The 22,066-nt window shown below is 50.8% G+C and overlaps 1 protein-coding gene across 1 annotated transcript in view; it reads right to left on the bottom strand.

Annotated features, from left to right (window-relative positions):
- Mrc2 (mannose receptor C type 2) overlaps positions 1 to 22,066 on the bottom strand; it is a 60,869-nt gene that overhangs the window by 6,643 nt on the left and 32,160 nt on the right. Inside the window, 21 exon segments of the mRNA XM_051158869.1 lie at positions 645 to 787; positions 1,005 to 1,105; positions 2,621 to 2,688; positions 2,791 to 2,951; positions 3,227 to 3,262; positions 3,400 to 3,538; positions 3,895 to 3,997; positions 5,093 to 5,235; positions 6,229 to 6,446; positions 7,135 to 7,283; positions 7,714 to 7,829; positions 9,269 to 9,376; positions 10,811 to 10,965; positions 11,126 to 11,314; positions 13,748 to 13,891; positions 14,338 to 14,451; positions 14,664 to 14,828; positions 15,071 to 15,244; positions 17,919 to 18,000; positions 18,002 to 18,081; positions 18,084 to 18,320. Coding sequence (XP_051014826.1) covers positions 645 to 787; positions 1,005 to 1,105; positions 2,621 to 2,688; positions 2,791 to 2,951; positions 3,227 to 3,262; positions 3,400 to 3,538; positions 3,895 to 3,997; positions 5,093 to 5,235; positions 6,229 to 6,446; positions 7,135 to 7,283; positions 7,714 to 7,829; positions 9,269 to 9,376; positions 10,811 to 10,965; positions 11,126 to 11,314; positions 13,748 to 13,891; positions 14,338 to 14,451; positions 14,664 to 14,828; positions 15,071 to 15,244; positions 17,919 to 18,000; positions 18,002 to 18,081; positions 18,084 to 18,320 — 2,825 coding nt within the window.

Below are 22,066 nucleotides of genomic sequence, written 5' to 3'. Positions count from 1 at the left end.
AGGCTACACAGAGAAACCCTGTCTCAAAATACCAAAAAAAGAAAAAAAAAAGTATACAGTGTTTTGCTTGCATGTACACCTGCACATCAGAAGAGAGCATCATTGTAGATGGTTGTGAGCCACCATATGGTTGCTGGGAATTGAACTCAGGACCTTTGTTTGGAAGAGCAGGCAGTGCTCTTAACCTCTGAGCCATCTCTCTAGCCTGAGATACTATTTTTAATCTTAATCTGTTTTCAGTTCTGTCCTTGTGCACATTTGACTCTGTGTGACAATAGTCTTATTAGTACAAAAGTAGCTACAAATTGTATTTGCATGCGATTGCACATAAATATAAATAACATATACACACACAGATTGGGTGTAAATGCTCAATAGTTTGTCTTATTAATAGAGTTCATTATCAAAATGTTTGACAGCTGCTCATCAAGAGAACTCATGGAAGTATTTAATGACCTTGCTCCCTGGTGCCACTTTCCTGGCACAGAGAGGCCAATGGGTGTCCCCATGGATTTGTTTACATCCCCACCATAACAAAAGATCCTGGCTTTGTTGTCACCAAACAGCTAGGGCTCCTGAGGCTCAGCCATCTCATCTTCCCAACTCTCCCCTGCCTCTCTTGCTGTCCCCTCTCAGCTTCCTACCTTGTTGAGGAACTGGCTCCAGCCAGTGGGGCAGCCTCCTAGGACTGAAGATGGTAAGTCTTGGGACTGAGTCTCCCCAGAGCTGTTGCTGCGCTTACAGATGTAGGGCAAGGCTACATGGCACCTCTGGTCCCCCCAGTCCTCTGAGAAGGGGAGAAGAGAACTGTTACTGTAAGGCAGGGCAGGCAGCCCCGAGAATAAGGGCTAAGCTCAAGCTCTCTGCGTCTGTGGAGCCATGGATGCACCCGCTATTCCTTGGGTTTAGCTCTTCTTGGATTTACACGCAGAGGGAAAAGATTGGTGCCTCACCCCCACCCACCTAGATGCCACTAAACCCTCTCCGGACCTCCTCATCCTCACCTTGGGTAGCTGTCATGTACACACATTTCTTGTCCTTGCCGATGGGTTGAGGTTTTCCAGGTGCCCAGGAGATGAAGTTGATAATCGAGTCATCTGCCCACCTACAGCCACAGAGCACAGCACTGTGCCGTCTGTCTGCAGCACTGGAGGCCGTAGGACAGGGGCACGAGTGGGCCTGAAGGAGCACACAGCCCAGTGCAGCCAGAGACTCCAGGTCTACAGCCCGCAGTAAAGCCTGCCCAGCATGCGCTCACCTCTCTCAGATGCCTGAAGACCCTACAGCAAAGAAGTACCCACCAATCCCTGTTCTTTCTGCCTCGAACACCCTAATTCACCGTAAAGCAGGCACTGACCTGAGTCCCCTGTAGGCCAGCTTATACTTTTCTTTGGCCGTGCAGGCCAGTTTTGTTTACAATGTGGCCCCACGTATAACAGAGGCGTGCCGCAGTCACGTGGCACCTATATGTGCATGCTAGACGCTGTAGTAAGGACCTCAAAGTGTTATTTGTCAAACACAGCACTGTGACACCCTGTGGCTTTTTGCCAGGTCTTGCATCTTAAGGACATGAGTGCTCTATTTTAGTGGATCCGACTTTGAGAACTGGTAGGGACATGGTGACCTGTCACACCACATGCCCCCAGAGTCTCCACACCAGGTGGATACTAGCAGGTGCAATAGCTCAGCATTTTGCCGTCTGAAATTCGGCAGACTGGTACCTGCTATAAAATACCCTATGTGGCATGTGAGCAATAGTGAGGGAACTGTGGCTTCTACTATTTTTAACGTGGTTAGATCTAGTTAGAAACTAGATTTATAAAGTATCACTGAGGGGCTGGAGAGGTGGCTTAGGGGTGCACTGCTCTCCCAGAGGATTACAGTTCAGGTCCCAATGCACACACCTGGGTGGCTCGCAACCACCTATGACTCCCACTTCGGGGAGTCTGCGTCCTCTTTTGAACTCTGTAGGGCCCAGCACACACATGTACACATGTACACACACACACATAAAAATGCACTCATATATATATATATAAATTAAAGGAACACTGCTGTATTAAAGGAATAATACAGTAATGATTAACCTTTAAAAATAAAATAAAGCTGGATATGGTGGCACTAACCTTTAGTCCTAGCCCTTGGGAGGCAGAAGCAAGAGGATAGGATCTTTGTGAGTTCGAGGCCAGCCTGGTCTACATAGTTAACCATGGCACCATGGCTATATAGTGAGACCCTGTCTTAAAAAAATATATATATATATATATATGTGTGTGTGTGTGTGTGTGTGTGTGTGTGTGTGTGTGTGTATACACACACATACTTTTTGGTGTTTTTGTTTTGTTTTTTGTTGTTGTTGTTGTTGTTTTTCTAGGCCAGGAATCAACCCCAGTGTCTCAAGAATATCAGGCTAGCCAGGCAGGACTCACTACTGTCACCTTCAGATGCGAAAACAAAGGCCAGAAACATGTCACATAGCCAGTGAGGAGCAGTGTTGAGTTCAAATGCAGGCCTATTTGTCTGTGTTTGGTTAGCCCCGACACCTCTAGCTTGGGGGGACACAGCTAGCCACTCAACACACGTGCCCCCTCTCACACGTGCTGCCCACTAGCGCCCCCACCTGAAGCGTCCGTCATTCTCCGAGATGTGCAGGCCGATCCACCAGTGCTGCTCCGAACCTGCCGAGAACTGGCGAAGGAGGCAGGCAGGTGAGGGTGAGCAGCTTCCCTGGTCCTCGGCCTTTGCCCCTTGCCAGCCCGTGACCCACCACTCCCTGCCTCTCGTGCCCACCTTCTGCAGGTTTTGCCCCAGGAAGTCCAGCTCTGCCTGACTGTGTACGGACACCAGCTCCGCCTGGAACCATGTGCAGATGCGCTGTGCCTGCGCCCATGACGAGTGGTGCTCGAAAAACTTGTACTCTGCCTCCTGGAAGCGTAGCCACTCCATCCGGCCTGTGGGAGCAGTGCAGGGGTCGGGGAGGACAGATGCCAGGCCACTGGATGGGCCCTTGAGACCTCTGGGCTCAGTCAAAGCCAGAGCATGCAACAAGTGGCATGCAACAAGCTGGGACAGGACCTCAGCTTGACTCTCCTTCCACCCCACAGAAAACAGGGCAATGGTGGTGTCCGGTGCTAACTAACTTAGTCCCCTTTGGGGTGGAGACCTTGACCGGCTCAGCTTCATTTTGGGCCAAGGTAGCCTGGCGGGGGGAGGGGGGGGTCCTCACCTTGTGGACCAGCATCTGGTTCCTGCACATCCACACCTACAGAACAGGGGCAAAGCTGTCAGAGGAGAGGGGAGGTGGATTCCCCAAATCCCTTGCTTCAAAGCCCCTCCCCACGCCCCCTACCCCCCATCCAGCACTGGTCCCACCCCTCCCCACTTACTACCACATCCAACCTCTAGGGATCTTGCAGATCCAATCAAGCTGGGCCTGGCACTGCATGGCCACCCACTGTAGGGATGTCAGGTCCAGCACCGCACAGCCTCGGATGTTGTCATTGTCATGCCGGCTCCGGTCAAAGTTGTGGTAGGAGAACTGGAAAGCAAGATAACGACGGAACGAGGGATGTACGACAGGGTAACCAAGATGCCCGGCCTGAGCTGAGGACGGCCAAACTAGGTGAGCATCTGGGCCATAACAGAAACAGACACGGTTTCTCTGTGTAACAGCCCTGGCTGTCCCGGACTCGATGTGTACATGAGGCTGGCCTTGAACTCACAGCAATCTGCCTGCCTCTGCCTCCCAAGTGCTGGGATTAAAGACATGTGCCACCACGCCCTGCTTACCCGATTACTTTTAACCTACCCGCACTGGCCAAGAGTCTCTGCCCATGCCAGGCCCTGCCATGTCCCACTGGGTGCCCTACCCACCTCCCCATCCTGCCTCCTCACCCCTAGACCATCGCTCCAGCGCCAGCTCTGACCGTCTCTAGGGTCTCTGCGGTTGAGGCCAATCCAAAACCAGTGCTGCTCGTGGCTCTCGGGTTCTGACTCACTTGGGTGGAGAGAGAAGAGAGGGGAGGTGAGAGTGGCTGCCACCCAAACATAGCACCCAGCCAGTGGCAGCTGCCCGCAGGGCAGTCTTCAGTGCCTGAGGCCTCTCTGTCAGTGCTGCAAACTGATGCGCCAAAGCACTGGGGTTTTCTGCTTGTTTGTGTTTTGAAAGTTCACTCCATAGAGACAAGGAGAGCTGGGGCAGGTGTCACTCCAAGAGTACTAGCCTGCCTGCCTCCTGCCCCCTCCCCTCCCCCCGCCCCACCGACCTGCTGAGATGCACTGCCTGGCAGGAGTCTGTATATTCCGCCCCCTGCACCCCCATCCTCCACTCCCACCCCACATGTGGAGTTAGGAAGTTGATGGGCCTATGGGGGTGGGAGAAATTAGAGGACCTGGGGCCCAGAAAACAAAACAAAACAAAAACCAAAAACAAAATCCAACCAACCAAACAAAACACCTGGATTCAAATCATGTTTCGTCATGGACCTACTGTGACACTGGACAAACAACCTAACCCATGAGCAGGACCTGAACGTGAGGTCACTGAGCGTATATGATAAACAACACCCACGCGACGAGCTGAGAAAAGTGGCGGACACCGGCTGCTGTAGTTACTAAGCAAGTGGAAAAAAACCCTGACTGCTGGGAGGAAAGAGCTCTGGGATTAAGATGTCACGTGCTATAAATTACGGTCCTCGGAGCCTACATGGCAAGGATGGGATCTGGGGACACTCTTCCCTCTTTGCCTGCGTAGTCTCAGCCTTTTTCCTTCTATCTCTCAGGATGGTCTATTGAGAGGTGTTGCAGAGGAGGGGCTGTGCTCAGTGCACCTGAAGTGGAGACTGTGTCTGAAAGGACACTGATGGCTGTGTGACACCCACTGCATTCAACCAAGATTCCAGGGGACCATGGCAACTTGAAGCAAAGAGGATGGTTCTGGCATAATCGACTGACACAGGCCATGCCAAGCCTCAGCTGGGCCCTCTGAGGGCACCGTCAATACCACCCTCTCACCCCAAAACATGACAGAACCGAGAACCAGACTGCCACGCCTGTCCCCACCCAAGGGCAGGCCTCCACAGCCGTTCGGTACCCAAAGATCTTGTTGAGCATGTTGGCCACGAAATGCTCCTCCTCGTAGCTGGCCAGACTCAGCAGCTGGGCCCCCAGCTCTCGGCATACCCCCAGGGCCTGGATCCAACTCTTCTTTTCCTGCAGCCGGTCTGAGCTGAACACCTGCGGGAGCAGAGACAGCTGTCTGAGCTGTGGCCATGGGCCAAAGGGCACCTGCCAAGTACTTCCTCATGACAGCAGTCGGGTTAGGTGCTGTGGCCTCACCAGGGAGCAACAGCTAAGAATGATTCTATCTCACAAAGGCAGGTTGTGCTGTCAGCTCCTGGCAAGAGTCCCTGTACCTCTCATCCTCAGACCAGGAGTTAAGCTCTAATACCAGCAGAGCCACAATTGACTGAGGTCAGCCTCCCCCGCCCCCCTCCCCAACTTTAGTTTTTGTATGTAATAAAAGGCCTCCAAAGCCAGGCACTGTGGTGCATGCATGCAAACCTAGTACTTAGGAAGTAAAGGCAAAAGGTCAGAAGTTCAAGGTTATCCTCCACTACATAGTAATTTTGAGGCTAGCTTGGGCTACACACACACACACACACACACACACACACACACACACACACACACACAGAGGAGAAGCTGGGCATAATGGCTTATGCCTTTATCAGCACTCAGGAGGCCAAAGCAGGATTGCCAGGAGCTAGAGGATAGCCTGGGCTACTGACCTGAGGACCCTGTCTCAAAAGCAAATACAAAAATCTCAGACAAAAACAAATTGGTGGCTCCCAAACTTGGCACACCACCAGGCCCTACCTAGGCCTTTCAAATCCAAACCTCCTCTGTATGGCAGCCAAAAGAGGCTCTGGGGTTAGAACCTAGGGCCTTGCACACGCTGTACCAGAAGATTCTCTTTTGAGCCAAGCTTCCCAGGGGATTCTGAAGAGCACGCCGGGGTCTGGCTCCTTCACTGAGCACCTCCTACACATCTGGCTCAGAACCCACCGACAAATTCTTCACCAGCAATTGCTCTAGTCTGTAGTGTAGGCTGGCACCTCAGGGTCACGATGGTCCACAGGAACCCCCCCCCCCCCATCCCAGGTGAACTGTCTCAGTGTTCTTGTCCTCCCCCTGCCCCACCCCCTCCACGCCCATTGGGTAACCCACCTTATAGCAGTGCCGGAGTTTGGGGTCTGAGGCCCAGCCCTGGGGGCAGGAGCCGGTGAGGCTGGGCGTGGGGTCTGGCCCAGGCAACTCTGGTGTCACTGGTGTGCCCAGGATCTGTCGGCAGATGTAGCGAGCTCGGAATGACGTGCAGTTCTTCACCTCCCACAGACCCATGGCGCTGCCCGTGGCCAGAGCCACACAGCCCCCACGTCTGTACCCTGAGGAGGAGAAACAGCTTGTCTCTACAGGGATGAGTTCTGGGGAGGAGGACCGGGGGGGCCGGGGGGGTCAGCACTCAAGGCGGAGGCACAAGGCAGAGTCCTAGTTCCATGACGTCTTGCTGTGTGGGGATGCTTAGGCTTTCTGCGCCTATCTCATAGTCCTTTAACTCCATCAGGTCATGTGAAGGTTAAGGACAAGACTCAAGCTGGGTGCAGCAGTACACACCTATAATCCCAGTGCTCAAAGGGATTGCTGCAAGGACTGCCTAAGCTACATAGTGAGACCCTTTCTCAAAAAAAAAAAAAATAAAATAAAATAAAAAAGACAATGACTGTGAAATGTATACAGACACTAATAGCAGGTATCTGTATCCTCTTTACAATTGTGTGCACAGTACATATGTGATCCATATTACATAGGTGATCCACATTACATATGTGATCCACGTTACATATGTGATCCCTTTCCATAGGCTAAATATGTATTTAAGCCTCACATCAAGTCTATAAGGAATGTACCATTATCCCCACTTCAAGATAAAGAAACTGGGGCTCAAAGGAGGCTCAGCTGGCAAACAGCAGTACCCAGGGGTCTGAGCAGGGCCGCTGGCTCTGGAGCTAACAGGTCACAAGGTACAAAGGAACCTTGTGCTTCAAGGCTGGTCACACGGGGTCAAAGACTCACCAGGTTGGTCTCGGTTCCAATGGGTGTATATGACTTCGTCCCCACTAAGCCAGCGGAAGGAGCCGGTGCTGTTGAGGTCTTGCAGGGCCGTCCAGAAGTACTCGCCCTCCCAGTTATAGATGAGGCTGCTGACGAAGGCCTGCTCAAACCTGCAGAAACAAGCCAGTCAAGGTGTGACACTTACTAGTGGCTTCCTTCAAGCCCGGGACTACAGGGCAGACACGCCATCCCAGAAGCTCAGCTTGTCCTGTGTGCAGCCAGTAATGTGCCCAGGGAAATGGGGATCCCTGACCAGGGAGATGGGGATCCCTGAGGGCTCACACAGTAACCAGATTCTCACTACTGCCCACATCTTTCTTTCTTGAGCGTCCAGTCCAAACCTGTACCCACCCCTGCCCCCACCCACTCTTTCCCAGGGGTGACTTAACCACATGATTCCTTCTTGTAACAAGATGTCAGAAAGACTGTAGAATACACTGAGGCTCAAAGGATTCTGGGTCCCACTGGGCAGGATATCATCCCATTAGACCAGGTCACGTAAGAGGGCTGGCCAGGACGACTTCCGTCCACTCTCTATACCTGTTGGTGATGGTGACCAGTTGAGAGCCATGGTCAGTGCATAGGCGTCGGGCGTCACTGTAGGTCACTTGGTCCTCCCCCAGCCAGTAGCAGGATGGGCTCTGCCACGTCCAACCCTGACTCAAGAGAGAGAACAGAAGAGAGGCGTCTGTGGAAGGAAGATTCCCACCCGTACCCAGCTGAGCAGGAGTGATGGTGAGATAGCCCAGGGTGTGTGGAGGACAGAGGGGACTAATTTGGCTCCAGAGAGCAATGCCTGTACTATGTGTTTGCACCTGGTTACTTAGCTCTCCTTACCACAACCCATGGGGTCATGGGTTCAATCCTCAGTACTGGAAAAAAAGAAAAAGAAAAAACAAAACAAAACAAAACAACAGCAATCAGGGGTTGGGAAAATGGCTCAGTTGGTAAAGTGCTTCCTAGGCAAGTGTGTGGGTCTGAGTTCAAATCCCCAGAACTCATGAAAAAAACAAAACAAAACAAAAACCCAGGTGTGGTAAATTCTTAATCTTAGCACTGAGGAGAAGGCAGGTGGGTCTTCTGGTCAGCCAACTTAATCTAACCCAGTCCAATGAGAGACCCTGTCTGAAAATGAGGGGGCCAACCTGCTAAAGTTGACCTTTGACCCCCACATGGACATATATCCACATGTGCATGCACACACACATAAGCATTTACCCATGTGCACTCACACACATAAAAATAAATACATAAGCCGGATGTAGTGGCACACGCCTTTAACCCCAGCACTTGGGAGGCAGAGGCAGGTGGATCGCTGTAAACTCGAAGCCAGCCTGGTCTACAAAGCGAGTCCAGGACAGTCAAGGCTACACAGAGAGACCCTGTCTTGAAAAACCAAAAATAAATACATACATACATACATACATACATACATACATACATACATACATACAACCAGGTTCTGGCAAGAAGACTCAAGGGGTAAAGGCCTTTGCCACAATGACTTGTGTTCAATCTGCAGATTCCACAGTGAAGAGAGAGAACTGGCCCCAAAAGTTGTCCCCTGACCTCTACACGCACACTACGACATGTGCATGCCACACACTCATATGACATACACAAACGTAACAATGACAAATAAAAATAACAAAACAAATAATCAGTATTAATGAAAAATAGCAGCTGGCTGGAACACCAGCTGAAAAGCTACGGAGAGATGGCAGAGTGGTCCTGAGGACTCTGCAGAGTGGAGTCTGGTAAGATGTGTCTGGGGAGGGAAAGAGGCCGGGGCAGACCTTCATCAAAAAGAGCAGCAGCCAGCCACTATAGGTACAGAGACAGCTCCAGAGTAGTGGCAGGCGCCAGGACAGTGGTTTTCATGCATCAGCAAGGCCCCAGATGCCAAGCTGGCATGGGGCCCTCTACCTCCCCCCACTAGCACTGGCCCCCAATACCAGTCCCTCAGAAAGGGGCAGTTTGGAAACCAGAGGATGTGAGGGTGCTGGGCAAGGCTGTAGGGTTCCCTCCATCTCTCCCTACCCACCACCCAGGGAATCCCTGACTCCACCTCCAGCAGTTCCGAAAACACCCTCACCCTCCGGCAACCGTGGTCCTCCTCAGCAGCGCCCTGGCTCAGCCGGCCTGCCTTCTTGCAGATGGATGGCAGGGACTGGTTGCAGGGACTGTCATTCCAGCGTCCTTCCTAGGACACATGATTAAGAAGACTTACTCCCCCAAATCTCTCCCGCCCCACAAATCTTCCAGCCATTCTGCCAGCCCATTCTCTAGTCCTGAACCTGCCTTGAGCTTGCTGTGTGATTCCTAGCAACCAGCCTCATTCCCTGTGCCCCAGGCTGTTCAATGGAGAGAGCAGAGTTAGTCCAATAGGCGTCACAGATGAAAGAACAAGTTGTTGCTGAGTGTGGTGGCGCACCCATTTAATCCCAGCACTCTGGGAAGCAGAGGCAGGCGGATCGCTGTGAGTTCAAGGCCAGCTTGGTCTACAAAGTGAGTCCAGGATAGTCAAGGCTAGCACAGAGAGACCCTGTCTCAAAAAACCAAAAAAAAAAAAAAAAAAAGAAAGAAAGAAAGAAAGAAAGAAAACAAGTTGTTGAGGGGTTGGAGAGATGGCTCAGCAAGTAAGAGTACTGGCTGCTCTTCCGGAGGACCCAGGCTCAATTCCCAGCACCTACAAGATAGCTCACAACCATCTATAGTTCCAGTTCTGGGTGGACCCAGTGCTGCCTTCTGATCTCCAGAGGCCCGAGGCATGAAAGTGGCATGCGAACATACACGTAGGTAAAACACCCATCCACGTAAAAATAAGCTTTAAAAAAATTACTGAATGTTTGTGAGCTGTCCTGAAATTCTCTATCTAGTTATTTTGGATTATAGATAATCCTAGGTAATTGAACTGTGAAAACTGACCCCATGGGTCTTGCCCTGAGGACCTATCGAAGAACCAGGAAGAGTAAAGGCTGGTGTGCCCAGACCTGAATCTCAGATAGCGGAAGAGAAATTTGGCCCTGGGACCTCCCAGTTAGCACTGCACCTGCCTTTATGCTTTGCTCTGACAGCAATCCCACCACTCAGCAACCAGCTGGGCAAAGACTCTCTCACCAAATCAGTTAAAAATGTTAAACAGAACCCCTTAATGCAAATGGACCTGCTGCTTAGCGGCCCCTCCCCCCATCCACTGCATCTGATAGCAAGGTCAAAACCCTGCCTCAATTTCCTCTTCCGCCCACACTGGGTCTGAGTCAAGGCATGGTAATCTTCACGCCATGATGTCTTGAGAAGACAAAACCCAGAACTGAGGAGGATTAGAAGCAAGCGGCCTTGCTCGCCAAGCCTCACCATCCTGTGGGTTCTAGTGCCACCTGCTGGTAGGGAGGAACAGCTGGCATGGGACCAAGAATGGACCCACTAGCTACCTAACTAAGGCCTCTCTGGAGAATTAGTTCTTCCAACTCTGCAGGTAGCTTAGCTGTGGAAGTGAAGGTGGGACCCTTCACTTCCTGCCAGCCAGTCCTGTGGAAGGAAGGGGGCTGGAGTGCTGCGGGGAGAGGGGCCCCAGGACCGTGAGGGTGGAGAGAGGTGCTATGGTGCCATGATGAGGAAGGAGAGAGAGTCTCACCGGCCCCCAGATGGTGACGCAGTCCTCCAGGCTGTCACGGAAGTTGTTGGGCTCAAAGGGGTGCCAGTGGGTGAAGCTCACAAGACTCCCGTCAGACCACTCGAAATTCATCTGCAGTTTCAAATCATTGAGGCCAATCCACAGCTCTTCCACCTCTGGGGTACAGCGCGGGAGGAGAGACAGGGAGAGAAGACATTGAGGTCAGCCTCAGGCCAGCAATGAAAGAAAGAACATTCCTCAAGCTACCCGGGGAGAAAAGGATTAGACATACGGACCCTCCCCTCTGCGCAGTCCCGTGGCTAAACGGTCCCTCACCTTGTTTGATCTGTTTGGTGATGAACTCCAGCTCAGCCAGGCTATGGATGCTAAGCAGGTCACCCCCACCCCGTAGACACGCCCTTTTGGACTCTTGCCAGCTGCGCTTCTCGGCCTGCAGGCGGTAGCAGTGGCCCTGGAAGGGCTGCCAGCTGGGGTCACACTCCACTTTGACATTGGTCCACCTGTCTATGGAGAGAACACAGACGTGCTCAGACAGAACCAGATGGGTGTCACACACACAGCACCCCCAACCTGTGTCACATCTGCCTTCCCCATGACAACACCCATAAGAAACTTAAAACCCAGTGAAAACAGAGTCCAACAAGACAAACCCTCTCTGGTGGAGGCTCTAAGAGAGAGATGGGCAAGTGATGAGACGTACTAGCCTCCTAAGCCAAATACCTGCTATAAATAGGGTTTCCTGTTAAGAGAAGTAAACTTAGCTCAAGGCCACTTTGCTTAATAAATGGAGCCTCCATCAAGTAACATTCACAGAGCACCACCTCGCACCCTCTCCATTGGCCTGGGCAATCTTGGATAAAAGAAATGAGGGACAAAGCCTTGAGTGGATAATGAGACCAGTCTGGCAAGCTGGTCCCATCCCTTTGCTAGGGTCCCTCACTAGCTCCCTCCCTCTCAACACCTCCTCTTGCTTCTGAAGGCCCTCTCCTGTACCCACAGATGTGCCTTTGGGGTTCATCTGCTATGGCCTGAGGTTTGAGGGCAGCTGAAGCGAACAAGCCCTTACTTGGGTCTTGGCACAAAAAAACAAAATTTCATCAAACCACCCACAAAGTCAGGCTTGGGCGGGATTCTGGGTAGGCAGGAATGAAGATGCGGGGCCATCCAGCACTGCCTCAGCTTAGAATTCTAAGAACAGCTCCTTCTGGGTCAACTTGGGGGTGGGGTCAACTCAGCCATACCTCTGGCTAGAGACTCCTCAAAATGGATGGGCCGAGAAGGGGGACAGGCCAGCCTCATGGCGCAAGAGATGTCAATCAATCTTTTGTTAGCCAATGGGTTAAGATTCTGAGCTGTAGCTATTAACAGCTATTCAAGTCCCAGGGGCCTGAGGGAAGGGCGGATTCTCTGGAAATGTGGTCCCTGCTTTGGAAATGACATGTCCTTCATAATGAGATCGGCCAGAACACAGATCTTGTCCTGTCGCTTAGAATAGGAACTCCCACAAACAGCCACGGTGCTGAATGAAGCCAAGATAGAGACCAAACCAAGACACAGATTTGTGTCCGGGTCCTAGTGACTGGAGGAGGGAGCCCTACATGAGCCACAAGGGAAAATTCCTCGTAGGGTCTGCCGCCCCATCTCCCTGTCTGTGGAGGTTTCCATGGGCAAGCCATATTTTCTGTCAAAAAAAAAAAAAAAAAAATCTCTAGCAACCCCACAGCTACGTAAACTGGACAACATTATGCCAGCAAATGCCAGCCACAGAGACACTGCTGCAGCCGGGCCAGGCCAGACCACGGCTCCAGCTTTACAATAACTTTGAGAGAGGGCATCCCATTCTTTTTTTTTTTTTTTTAAACAGAATTAATCCACTTTATTTATGTGGTAGCCACAGCTGGAGCCTGGGTCCTCTGAACAGACACTCTGGTGTGGGTTTTCACAAGATGATCAGTGAATTCCTGTTCTTAATCTGCTAGTGAGGATTCTCAGAGACACTGCCACGTCCACATGCCGGGAAAGGGTGGTCCCCCCCAAAGCAGGTCCTGCCCATCACCCTACACTCCATTTCTCCCAGGAGGCCCTCAGATTTATCTCCTACAATCACACCTTCGAAGCAAGACAGACACTCCCAGGCTTAAAAGCCAACAGAAGCTTCCCACGGGCTACCCAGCCCCACTCAGACTTCAGAGGCCCGCTGCGACCTGCCTCCCTGCAACGCACATCAAACGCCCCGCCTAAGAATCACCCCAGGGAGAGAGCTGTCTTGTTAAATGCAGCTAGCGGGGAAAGCGGTTAATCTGGGGCGGGTCCTCCTGGGTAGGCTTTGCTGACAGGCCTCCAGGTGTGCTGGGCTAAGGTCTGGGCTTCATCCCTTAGTGCTGCAGGCTTTCACACCTCCACACCTCCCAACAGGCAGCTCCCTCGGTCAGAATCCCTCCTCTCCCACAACTTTCTCTGCCTTTGTGCGCATGTGCAGGTGCACCTAGGTGCCTGTAGAGGCCAGAAGACAGAAGACAACCTCCCGTTTTCTCTAGGGTCCTCCACCTTTTTTTTTTTTTTTTTTTTTAAAGAACCGCTTGATGGCCTGGAACTTAACAAGCAGGCTAGCCTGGAGACCACTGAACCCCAGGGATCCTTTTGCCTCTGCCTCCCTAGCGCTGGAATTACAGGTGTGTGGCTGTGGCGCGTTCTTTTAATAGGGTCTTCCACCGAGCTATTGCCCTAGCCTTCCTTCTGGAAACCTCAAGCCTAACATCACATTCGTAAAAACTCTCCGCTATCAGATGCTCACACTCACTCTCCCCTCCCCCCAACGAATTAATGAATTAATGATGAATTAATAGTACGCGCCAATTTTTCCAGGCCAAAGTCACTTTGTGTCTGTAGAGAACAAGAGAAGCGCATTTGGCCATGGCCCTCTGTGACCCGGCTCACCTGGCTGGCTGGGCTCGGCTGTGGCATTGGGCTTCTTCTTGCAGACATAGGGCAGGGCGATGCTACAGTCATGGTTCTGCCAGCCACCCGAGGACTCGGTGCGGATCACGCCACAATTCTCCTCACCTGGGTTGTCGGGCTGATCTGTGGGACAGGTAGGGTGGCAGCACCTCAGGAGAGGGAAGCTCACCCTGTGTCCCTCCCAAGTCCTCTTTCAGGGTCTCCTCTCTCTCCCTCCACACTCTGGGATGTCTGCATTAGCCAGAGAGGCTCAGCCCTCCATCCAGGATCCATGCCACCCTGAACCCCCTAATCGGAAATGTGTACGTTAGCCCTTATCCCCTTGGCTCTGGGTATATGGATGCAGCTGTGTCTAAAAGCTGTGACTGGAGACTGGCACCAGAACCGGGTCCACTCGCGAAGCCCTAGAATGGGCTGGGACTCATTTGCCTGGGAGGGGTGCGGGCAGTTCCCACTTCAAACCAAGGTACTCCACTGGGCCTATTCCAGGAGGAGGCAGAAACCCAGACTTTCCACCTCTATAGCAGGGTAGAAGGAAGCCAAGTGTCCGTGGGGTCCCCATGCCTCACCATTCTCCCAGTTGAGGTATTTGAGGGGTGAGTTGTCTGACCACTGCCAGCCTCCACTGGTGTCCAAGTCATTCAGGCCAATCCACAGGGTTGAGCTGTAACCAGTGAGGAGTCCTGGCAGAAAAAGTGCCCACTGAAAAAGGGGGAACCCCCATCCACTACCATTCTCTCCCTACCTGCCCCTCCCAAAGCCAGTGTCCCCACCCCCAGCATGGGTCAGACCTCAGTGAGGGAGGGGGTGGGAGAGGAGAGGTTGGGGGAGCAGGGAAGGGAAGGGGTGGGGGGGATGTCGGGGGAGGGGAGGGCGGGGCTGCCCTTCCCCTTACCGTTGATGTAGGTCTGTTCATGGATCTCAGTGATGCTCAGCAGGTCCGCACCCTGCTGCTCGCAGCTGGCCCAGGCCTCCCTCCAGGACAGCGTGGATTGGAAGTTAAACTGGTAACAGCTGTCAGTCAGCTGGTCTTTGTCCCAGAATGTCTCACAGTCATTACCTGCCACAACCACAGATGGACCATAGGTCCCCTCCCCAATGCCCACACAGCAGGGGCAACTTATCCCGTTGGTGTGAAAGTTCTTCAGCTCGCTCAGAATCCCCTCCCGGCCCCGCCCCAGCCCTGTGACACCACCACCCACCACCACCACCACCACCACCTGCCGCCTGCCCCGCCCCCCCCACCCCCCTGCTCATCACCAGTCTCCCTCCAGGGCTCTACCACCCCTGTCTGCTTCTCACTCTTGATGGGGCAGAATCCCCAGCGCTCATCTTTGCCGTAGTCCTGGGTAGTGGCACACCACAGATGCCCATCTTCTCGGCCAGTGCTGGTGCAGCCATGGAACCACTGGTTGTCGTATTTGAAGGGAATGGTACATGGCTTCCCATGGGAGTTTCCCTGGATCGTGTAGACCTCTATGGGAGAAGAGAGGTGTGCCTTGGTGCCTGGATTCCCCACAGGCTTGCCTGAGTCACCCATCAGGGAAAATCCCCTATAGCCCAGGAGCCTGGGATTATGGGAACAGGCAGGGTCTGAGAAGCCTCCCAACCCCTCCGATGCCTTTCCAGTGCCACAGAGGGCTGAGCCAGCTAGCCACCCAGCCTAGGCTCCAGGCTGTCCCTAAATAGTCTACCATGGGACACAAGTGTCCTTCTAGGAAAGAATTCCAAAGATGGATCTGGTCACAAACTCTTTTATTGTTTTTCGAGACAGGGTTTCTCTGTGTAATCTTGGCTGTCCTGGACTTGCTTTGTAGACCAGGCTGACCTTGAACTCACAGCGATTCCCCTGCCTCTGCCTCCCCACGTGCTGGGATCACAGGTGTGCGCCACTGCGCCCAGCTTGGTCACAAACTCTTGAGAGACTAAGGTCCCCATTAGCCACCCGTAGAAACTGTGTGGCGTTGCCATGGGTTCCCAACAGGGAGATCCGGAAGGGGAAGGCATTGAACTTCAGGCTATTTGTGTATTAATCTTAAACTCTTCTAATTAATTATTTCAATATACTATCAGGATTTTTTAATGGGCTGCATTTTATTTATTGGGGAGAGGCACATAATATATAAAGGTCAGAGGGCAACTTTTGGGGAACGGTTCTCTTCTTCCACTATGTGGGCCCCAGGGATTGAACTCGAGTTGTCAGGCTTGGTGGCCATCGCTCACGGAGCCATCTTACCAGCCCCAATGTCACGTCTCTCTTCACAACTAACACAGCTTGGGAATGGCTCCCTAGGCCCCTTCTTCTCCTATTTCCTTTCAGTTCAAAATGCTTGCAGTCCCCTCCCCCTGCCCCTTCTCTACGAGACATATAGCCCAGGTTAGCCTCCAAGGCACTGTGTAGTCAAAGCTAGCCTTAGTGCTCCTGCCTCCACCACCCCAGGGCTGGAAGCGTGAGCCTGAGCCACAAGGCCTGCCTGTCTAAGATGCTTCCACGTCTTAATCGGCAGCCTCTCTAAGGCCTTTAGCTGGGCTCGACACACTCAGGGCTCAGCACAATCCTCTTTACAGTGTTAGCCTTTTTCCAGAAAAATCAGATTAGTCCCCGTAGCCACTCCATTTCCTATCACAATGCCACTTTCCCCGGGCATAGGGAGAATCCTTGACTTTCGTGTTCTCAGTCATTTTATGGGATGCTGCAAGCTAATTTAAAATTTTTCTTTCTTCTTTCTTCCCCCCCTCCCGCCCCCACTTCGGTTTTTTTGAGACAGGGATTCTCTGTGTAGCCTTGGTTGGTCTGGACTCTCTTTGTAGACCAGGCTGGCCTTGAATTCACAGAGATCTGCTTGCCTCTGCCTCAGAGTGCTGGGATTAAAGGCATGAGCCACCATGCCCGGCAATCTTTACATTTTTATTACACTCATTTATTCATTTATTTGGTGTGTGTGTGTGTGTGTGTGTGTGTGTGTGTGTGTGTGTGCGCGTGCGAGCGCGCGCTATAGGACAACTATCAGGAACTATTTCTCTACTTCCAGCACGTAGGTCTCAAGCAGCAGGCACCTTTACCCACTGAGCTACCTTAATGGCCACCCCCCTTTTTTTTTTTTTTTTTACAGATGTATTTCTTTGTTCTTATGTATACAGTGCTCTGCCTGCATGTACACCTGCAGGCCAGAAGAGGGCATCAGATCCCATTATAGATGGTTGTGAGCCTCCATGAGGTTGCTGGGAATTGAACTCAGGACCTCTGGAAGAGCAGCCAGTGCTCTTAACCTCTAAGCCATCTCTCCAGCCCCTGGGCCCCAAATTTTTTAATTTTCTGTGTGTGCACACTCATAATGGGGGGGTTACATATATGCAGGTATGTATTTCACATGCATGCATGTGTCCATGTCTCTGATTGGTTGTTTCAGTCTCAAGACCTTTTCACTGTCCCCTCTACCTGACAATTTACATTTCAGATGAAAAACAAAAGGTCATATCTTCAGAAGGACCCTCTCTAATCTCCTAAGAAACCAGCTATCCTCAATTTTATGGGACTATAATTTTTTTTATGATATTTGCTTCTAGTTTTTCCCACCCATCTGAGTTACCTATGTATGATTTCTTTTTCTTTCTTTCTTTCTTTCTTTGTTTTTTTTTTTTTTTTTTTTTTTGGTTTTCTGACACAGGGTTTCTCTGTGTAACCCCTGGAACTCGCTCTGTAGACCTCAAACTCACATTTCCTCTGCCTCTGAGAGCTGGGATTAAAAGTGTGTGCCTCCATTGCCCAGCGTACCTTGGGTTCTCTCACTAGCCATGGGCTTATAGAGTCAGCAAGGCTGGCTAGCCCTGGCGCCCAGGGATGCTCCTGTCTCTGCCTTCCCAGTGCTGGGATTATGAGCATTTTACATATCCCTGTCTTATGCAAACTCTGGGGGATTAGCCTGGGCTCTCATGCTTATGTGACCAGCATTTAACTGACTGAGCCATCTCCCCAGCCTCTAATTTTGAGTTAAAAAAAAAAAAAGTAAATTAAACCCTTTGAAGTTAATTTTCCTAATTACTTAAAACTCCTTATCAAACAGTGACTGTCAAGGGTCCACAGCAGCCAAAGGCCTTGCTACCCTAAACCTGTTCCTTTGGCACTGCTTGCCTGCAAGCAGCCCCTCACCATAGTAGGGTCGAGCACACAGGTCTTCTTCGCTGCCATAGATGTTCCACTGACCACTGCGGGTCTGGTCACCACGTTCAAGGGTGCCAGGCTTCGATGCATTGCTAGCCCGGGCTCCCAGAAGCATGGACAACTGGTCCCCTAGCGTACGACAATGCCAGTGAAGACTCAAGGCCTCTCGGTCGCATTCATACATGCCCAGGGAAACTGTGGTGTTGGAGACTGGCCAGCCTGTACCCAGGCACTGCGTGGCACCCAGGTTGAAGAGTCGATTCCGGGAGACCCACTTCCAGCGCTGGGCAGGGAGAGTGGCATTGCAGACTGGAGTGACTCGGACCTGCGCGCCCTGGGCCTCCAGACAGCCCTGCATCCCCTGGCTGAAGATGAGGAAGACATCAGGTTCTGGAAGGAAAGGCAGGACAGGAAATGATCATGCCTCAGCCTTGATGACTGCTAAGGCTTACAAGCACTGTCCATTGCCCAGCACTTGCCACATGTGTTGAGTCACTTGGTCCTCTCTGTCACAGTTCAAGGTAGGGTGAGGGGCACGGCTATGTCCCTGTACCCAGAGGCCGCACAGCCCATTTCTGTTCGGCCACATGTCCATCTGCAAGCAGGATGCAGGCCTCTGCCCCACTCCAAAATCAAACCCAACTCTACACAGCACATCCAATGCTTCGTACACACGTGCCCTTTATCTGCGGCTTCATTTTCTTCATTGTCAGTACTGCTGTCCAAAGATATTAAATGGAAAACTCTAGAAGTAAATAACCCCCTACGTTTTAAATAACTGTCATTATCGGATTTGTAATTGTCCTATTTCCTTATCATTAATGTCTTACTATGACTAATTTATTTATTTTTTATGACTAATTTATTAATTAAACTTTACCGCAGGCGTGTATTTATAGCAAGAACACATCGCGGGTTCAGGTCTGGCACTAACTATGGTTTCAGGCATCCTCATGGCTCCTTGGGATGTCTCCAAGGTGATGAAGGATGATTATACCTTCTAGAAACCATCACAAGGCTGGGTAGAGGTGTCTACATTACAGACTCAACTTCATAGAGTCCATCCTTTTGCTTCTAGATCTTTCTGAACCAGTCCTTCTCCATACTGAAACACTCATACTCCTCAATAACTCTTGAATTCCCTGGGGCTTTTTGATTGCTTTGTTTGCTCTTTTTTGTTTTTATGAGACAGTGCAATTTAGTCCTCCAGGTTCCTCAATCTTGCATCTTTCTGCCAACTTCCTTGATGAGCAGACCTCTAAGAGGAAGATACGGGAGGGGGGGGAAATCCAATCACCCCAAAAACAGTTTCAGATGAAAACAAAGCTTAAAGGACTAAGTCTGGGGATAAAAATAGGGAATGGGCTGCTTTAAAAAAATTTTTTTAAAGGTGTTTCTTGGGTAGGAGGAATGGTAAAAATACTTTAGAATTAAATTATCATGAGAATATTCTAAACCCCAATTAAATACACTGTAAATGGGTAAGTGTTATAATATGTAAATGGTACCCCAAGGGAGAGAAGAGGGAAGGGAAAAAATAAAAGAGCGGCTGGACTGAGGCTGAGAAATAAAAAGTGGTGGAACATTTACACTGTGGAATACTACTCAGCTATTAGAAACAGGGAATTCCCGAAATTTGTGGACAAATGGATTGAACTAGAAATGATCATAATGAGTGAGTTAACCCAGAAGCAGAAAGAGTCAAATGGTATATACTCACTTATATCTGGACACTAGCCCAAGGGGCATGTCCCACGAAAGTCTTCACTTATCAGGAAAGTGGGACAGAGGGGAGAACATCCTATTGGGACTCTAGGTGAGAGAAGCATGGGAGAATGGGGAAATAGAAGGATCCAGAGGGTCCTAGAAACCTACAAGAAGAACATTATGATGGGCGGATCAGGGCCCAGGGGTCCTGCTCAAACTATGGCACCAGCCAAGGATGATACATGCAGTAAACTTCGAACCCCTACCCAGATCTAGCCAATGGACAGGACATTCTTCACAGTTGAGTGGAAAGTGGGGTCTGACTTTCACATGAACTCTGGTGCCCCATATTTGACCACATCCCCTGGATGGGGAGGCCTGGTGGCACTCAGAGGAAGGATAGCAGGCTACCAAGAAGAGATTTGATACCCTATGAGCCCATACAGGGGGAAGAGGTCCCCTTCAGTCACAGTCATAGGGGAAGAGAGTAAGGGGAAAATGGGAGGGAGGGAGGAATGGGAGGATACAAGGGATGGTGTACAACTGAGATGTAATATGAATAAATAAAAAAAAATATTAAAAAAAAAAGAAATAAAAAGTGACTCACAGTGTTCCCCAGATAGTAAGCAAACTTGGGGGGGAGGTCTCTCCGACACCTACATTTCACTACCCTCCTCTTGTGCTCAGACTGACACTTGTGCACACAGCTCACACTTAGTGCACATGTCAATCTGCAGAGATTTTTTTTTTTTTTTTTAATCCATTGGTGTGATGGTTTCTTTGAAATGTCACTTTGACGTGATCTAGACTCAACGGAGAAGAGTCTCCGTGAAGGACCAACTAGTTCAGGCCAACCTGTGTGTGCCGAGGGGGGGGGGGGGGGGGGGGGAATGGAGGGGTGGAGGGGGTGTCTTGATTACATTAATTTAAATAGGAAGACACACCCAATGTGGGTGGCACCATTCCCTAGGCAAGTGCGTGAGAGTGGAGAGCCTGAGCTTAGTACAAGCAGGTGCGCGTTAATAACGTGACTAGTTGCTTCATGTTCCTGCCACACTGAGTTCCCCGCAGCAGCTGATGATAGCTTGGAACTGTAAGAAGAACTTTCCCATAAATTGCTTTTATCAGGGCTTTGAGGAGCGAGACAGGGTTTCTCTGTGTAGCCCTGGCTGTCCTGGAACTCCCTCTGTAGACCAGGCTGGCCTCGAACTCACAGTGATCCTCCTGCCTCTGCCTCCCGAGTGCTGGGATTAAAGGCGTGCGTCACCACTGCCCGACTCACCTTAGTGTTTTTGAGCCTGGGTCTCTCACTCAATCAGGAGCTCACTAACTGGCTAGCCTGGGTGGCCACTGAGCCTCAGGGATCCACCTGTCTCTGTGTCCCCCACTGTCCAGCTCTAGGGTTACATGTGTGGAGCACCATGGCCAGCTTTTACACAGGTGCTGGGCATCTGAACTCACGTCCTCATACTTGCCTGGCAAATGCTACCGACTGAACCATCTGCCTGGCCTCTCGCTTTTTCTGTATGCACGGTGCTGGGAATTTAACAAACCAGGGCCTTGCACGTGGGAAACAGGCACTCTGACACTGAGCTACAGCCCCAGCCCTTCATTTCAAATATTTAAAAGCCAATTATATTTCACACGGTTAGCTTTCTGCACAGGTATTTTAATTTTATGTTGCATTATTAATATTTTTCTCATAATTAATTTATTACTATTGATGGAAGCTCTCTTTATACTAGGGAATTAACTCTTGGTCTCTAATAAGTTATGTGTAATTTTATAATTTGCTTTCTCTTTTAGTTTTTTGAGACAGGGTCTTCAGTAGTGCAGGCTGGCCAAGACCAACCTTGAGTTCCTGGTCCTCCTGTCTCCATCTCCCAAGTGCTCGGATCACGGGCCTGTGTCACCACACTAGCCTATCGTTTGAGTTCGGCTTTGCTTTTGACACGTATCCTGCCATGAAAAATTCATGTCATGGAACCCATCTCTTTTCCTTATGCCTTCAGTGCTTGATATTCTCTAAGTGTTTCCTTTTTCTCTTGAGTATATTTACACCTTTGAAACAAAGATTGGCCTTCTTATTCACATGTACCAATGTGCACAAGTACACACACACATACAGAGTGAGACAGACAGACAGAGACAGAGAGACACATACACACACACACACACACACACACACACACACACAGAGAGGGGGGGGGACCTCATAATAGTAAGGAAAAAGAAACAATAGCTTAAATTCCTTCAAAAAACACTTCATTTTCCAAATAAAATTCAAGCTCCTTACTAGGGTCCACAAGGACTGGGGCCACTAAGTCCTACTGTGCCGCCAGTTTTGTGTCAGCTTGACTCAAGCTGAGTCACTTGAGAGGAGGAAAAGTCAACTGAGAAACTGCCTCCGTAAGAGCAGGCTGTGGGCA

Source organism: Acomys russatus, chromosome 16, assembly GCF_903995435.1.
Source record: "Acomys russatus chromosome 16, mAcoRus1.1, whole genome shotgun sequence".
Classification (NCBI taxonomy): Eukaryota; Metazoa; Chordata; class Mammalia; order Rodentia; family Muridae; genus Acomys; species Acomys russatus.
The sequence above is the reverse complement of the archived record's forward strand: the minus strand, read 5'-3'. Positions and strand labels throughout refer to the sequence as shown.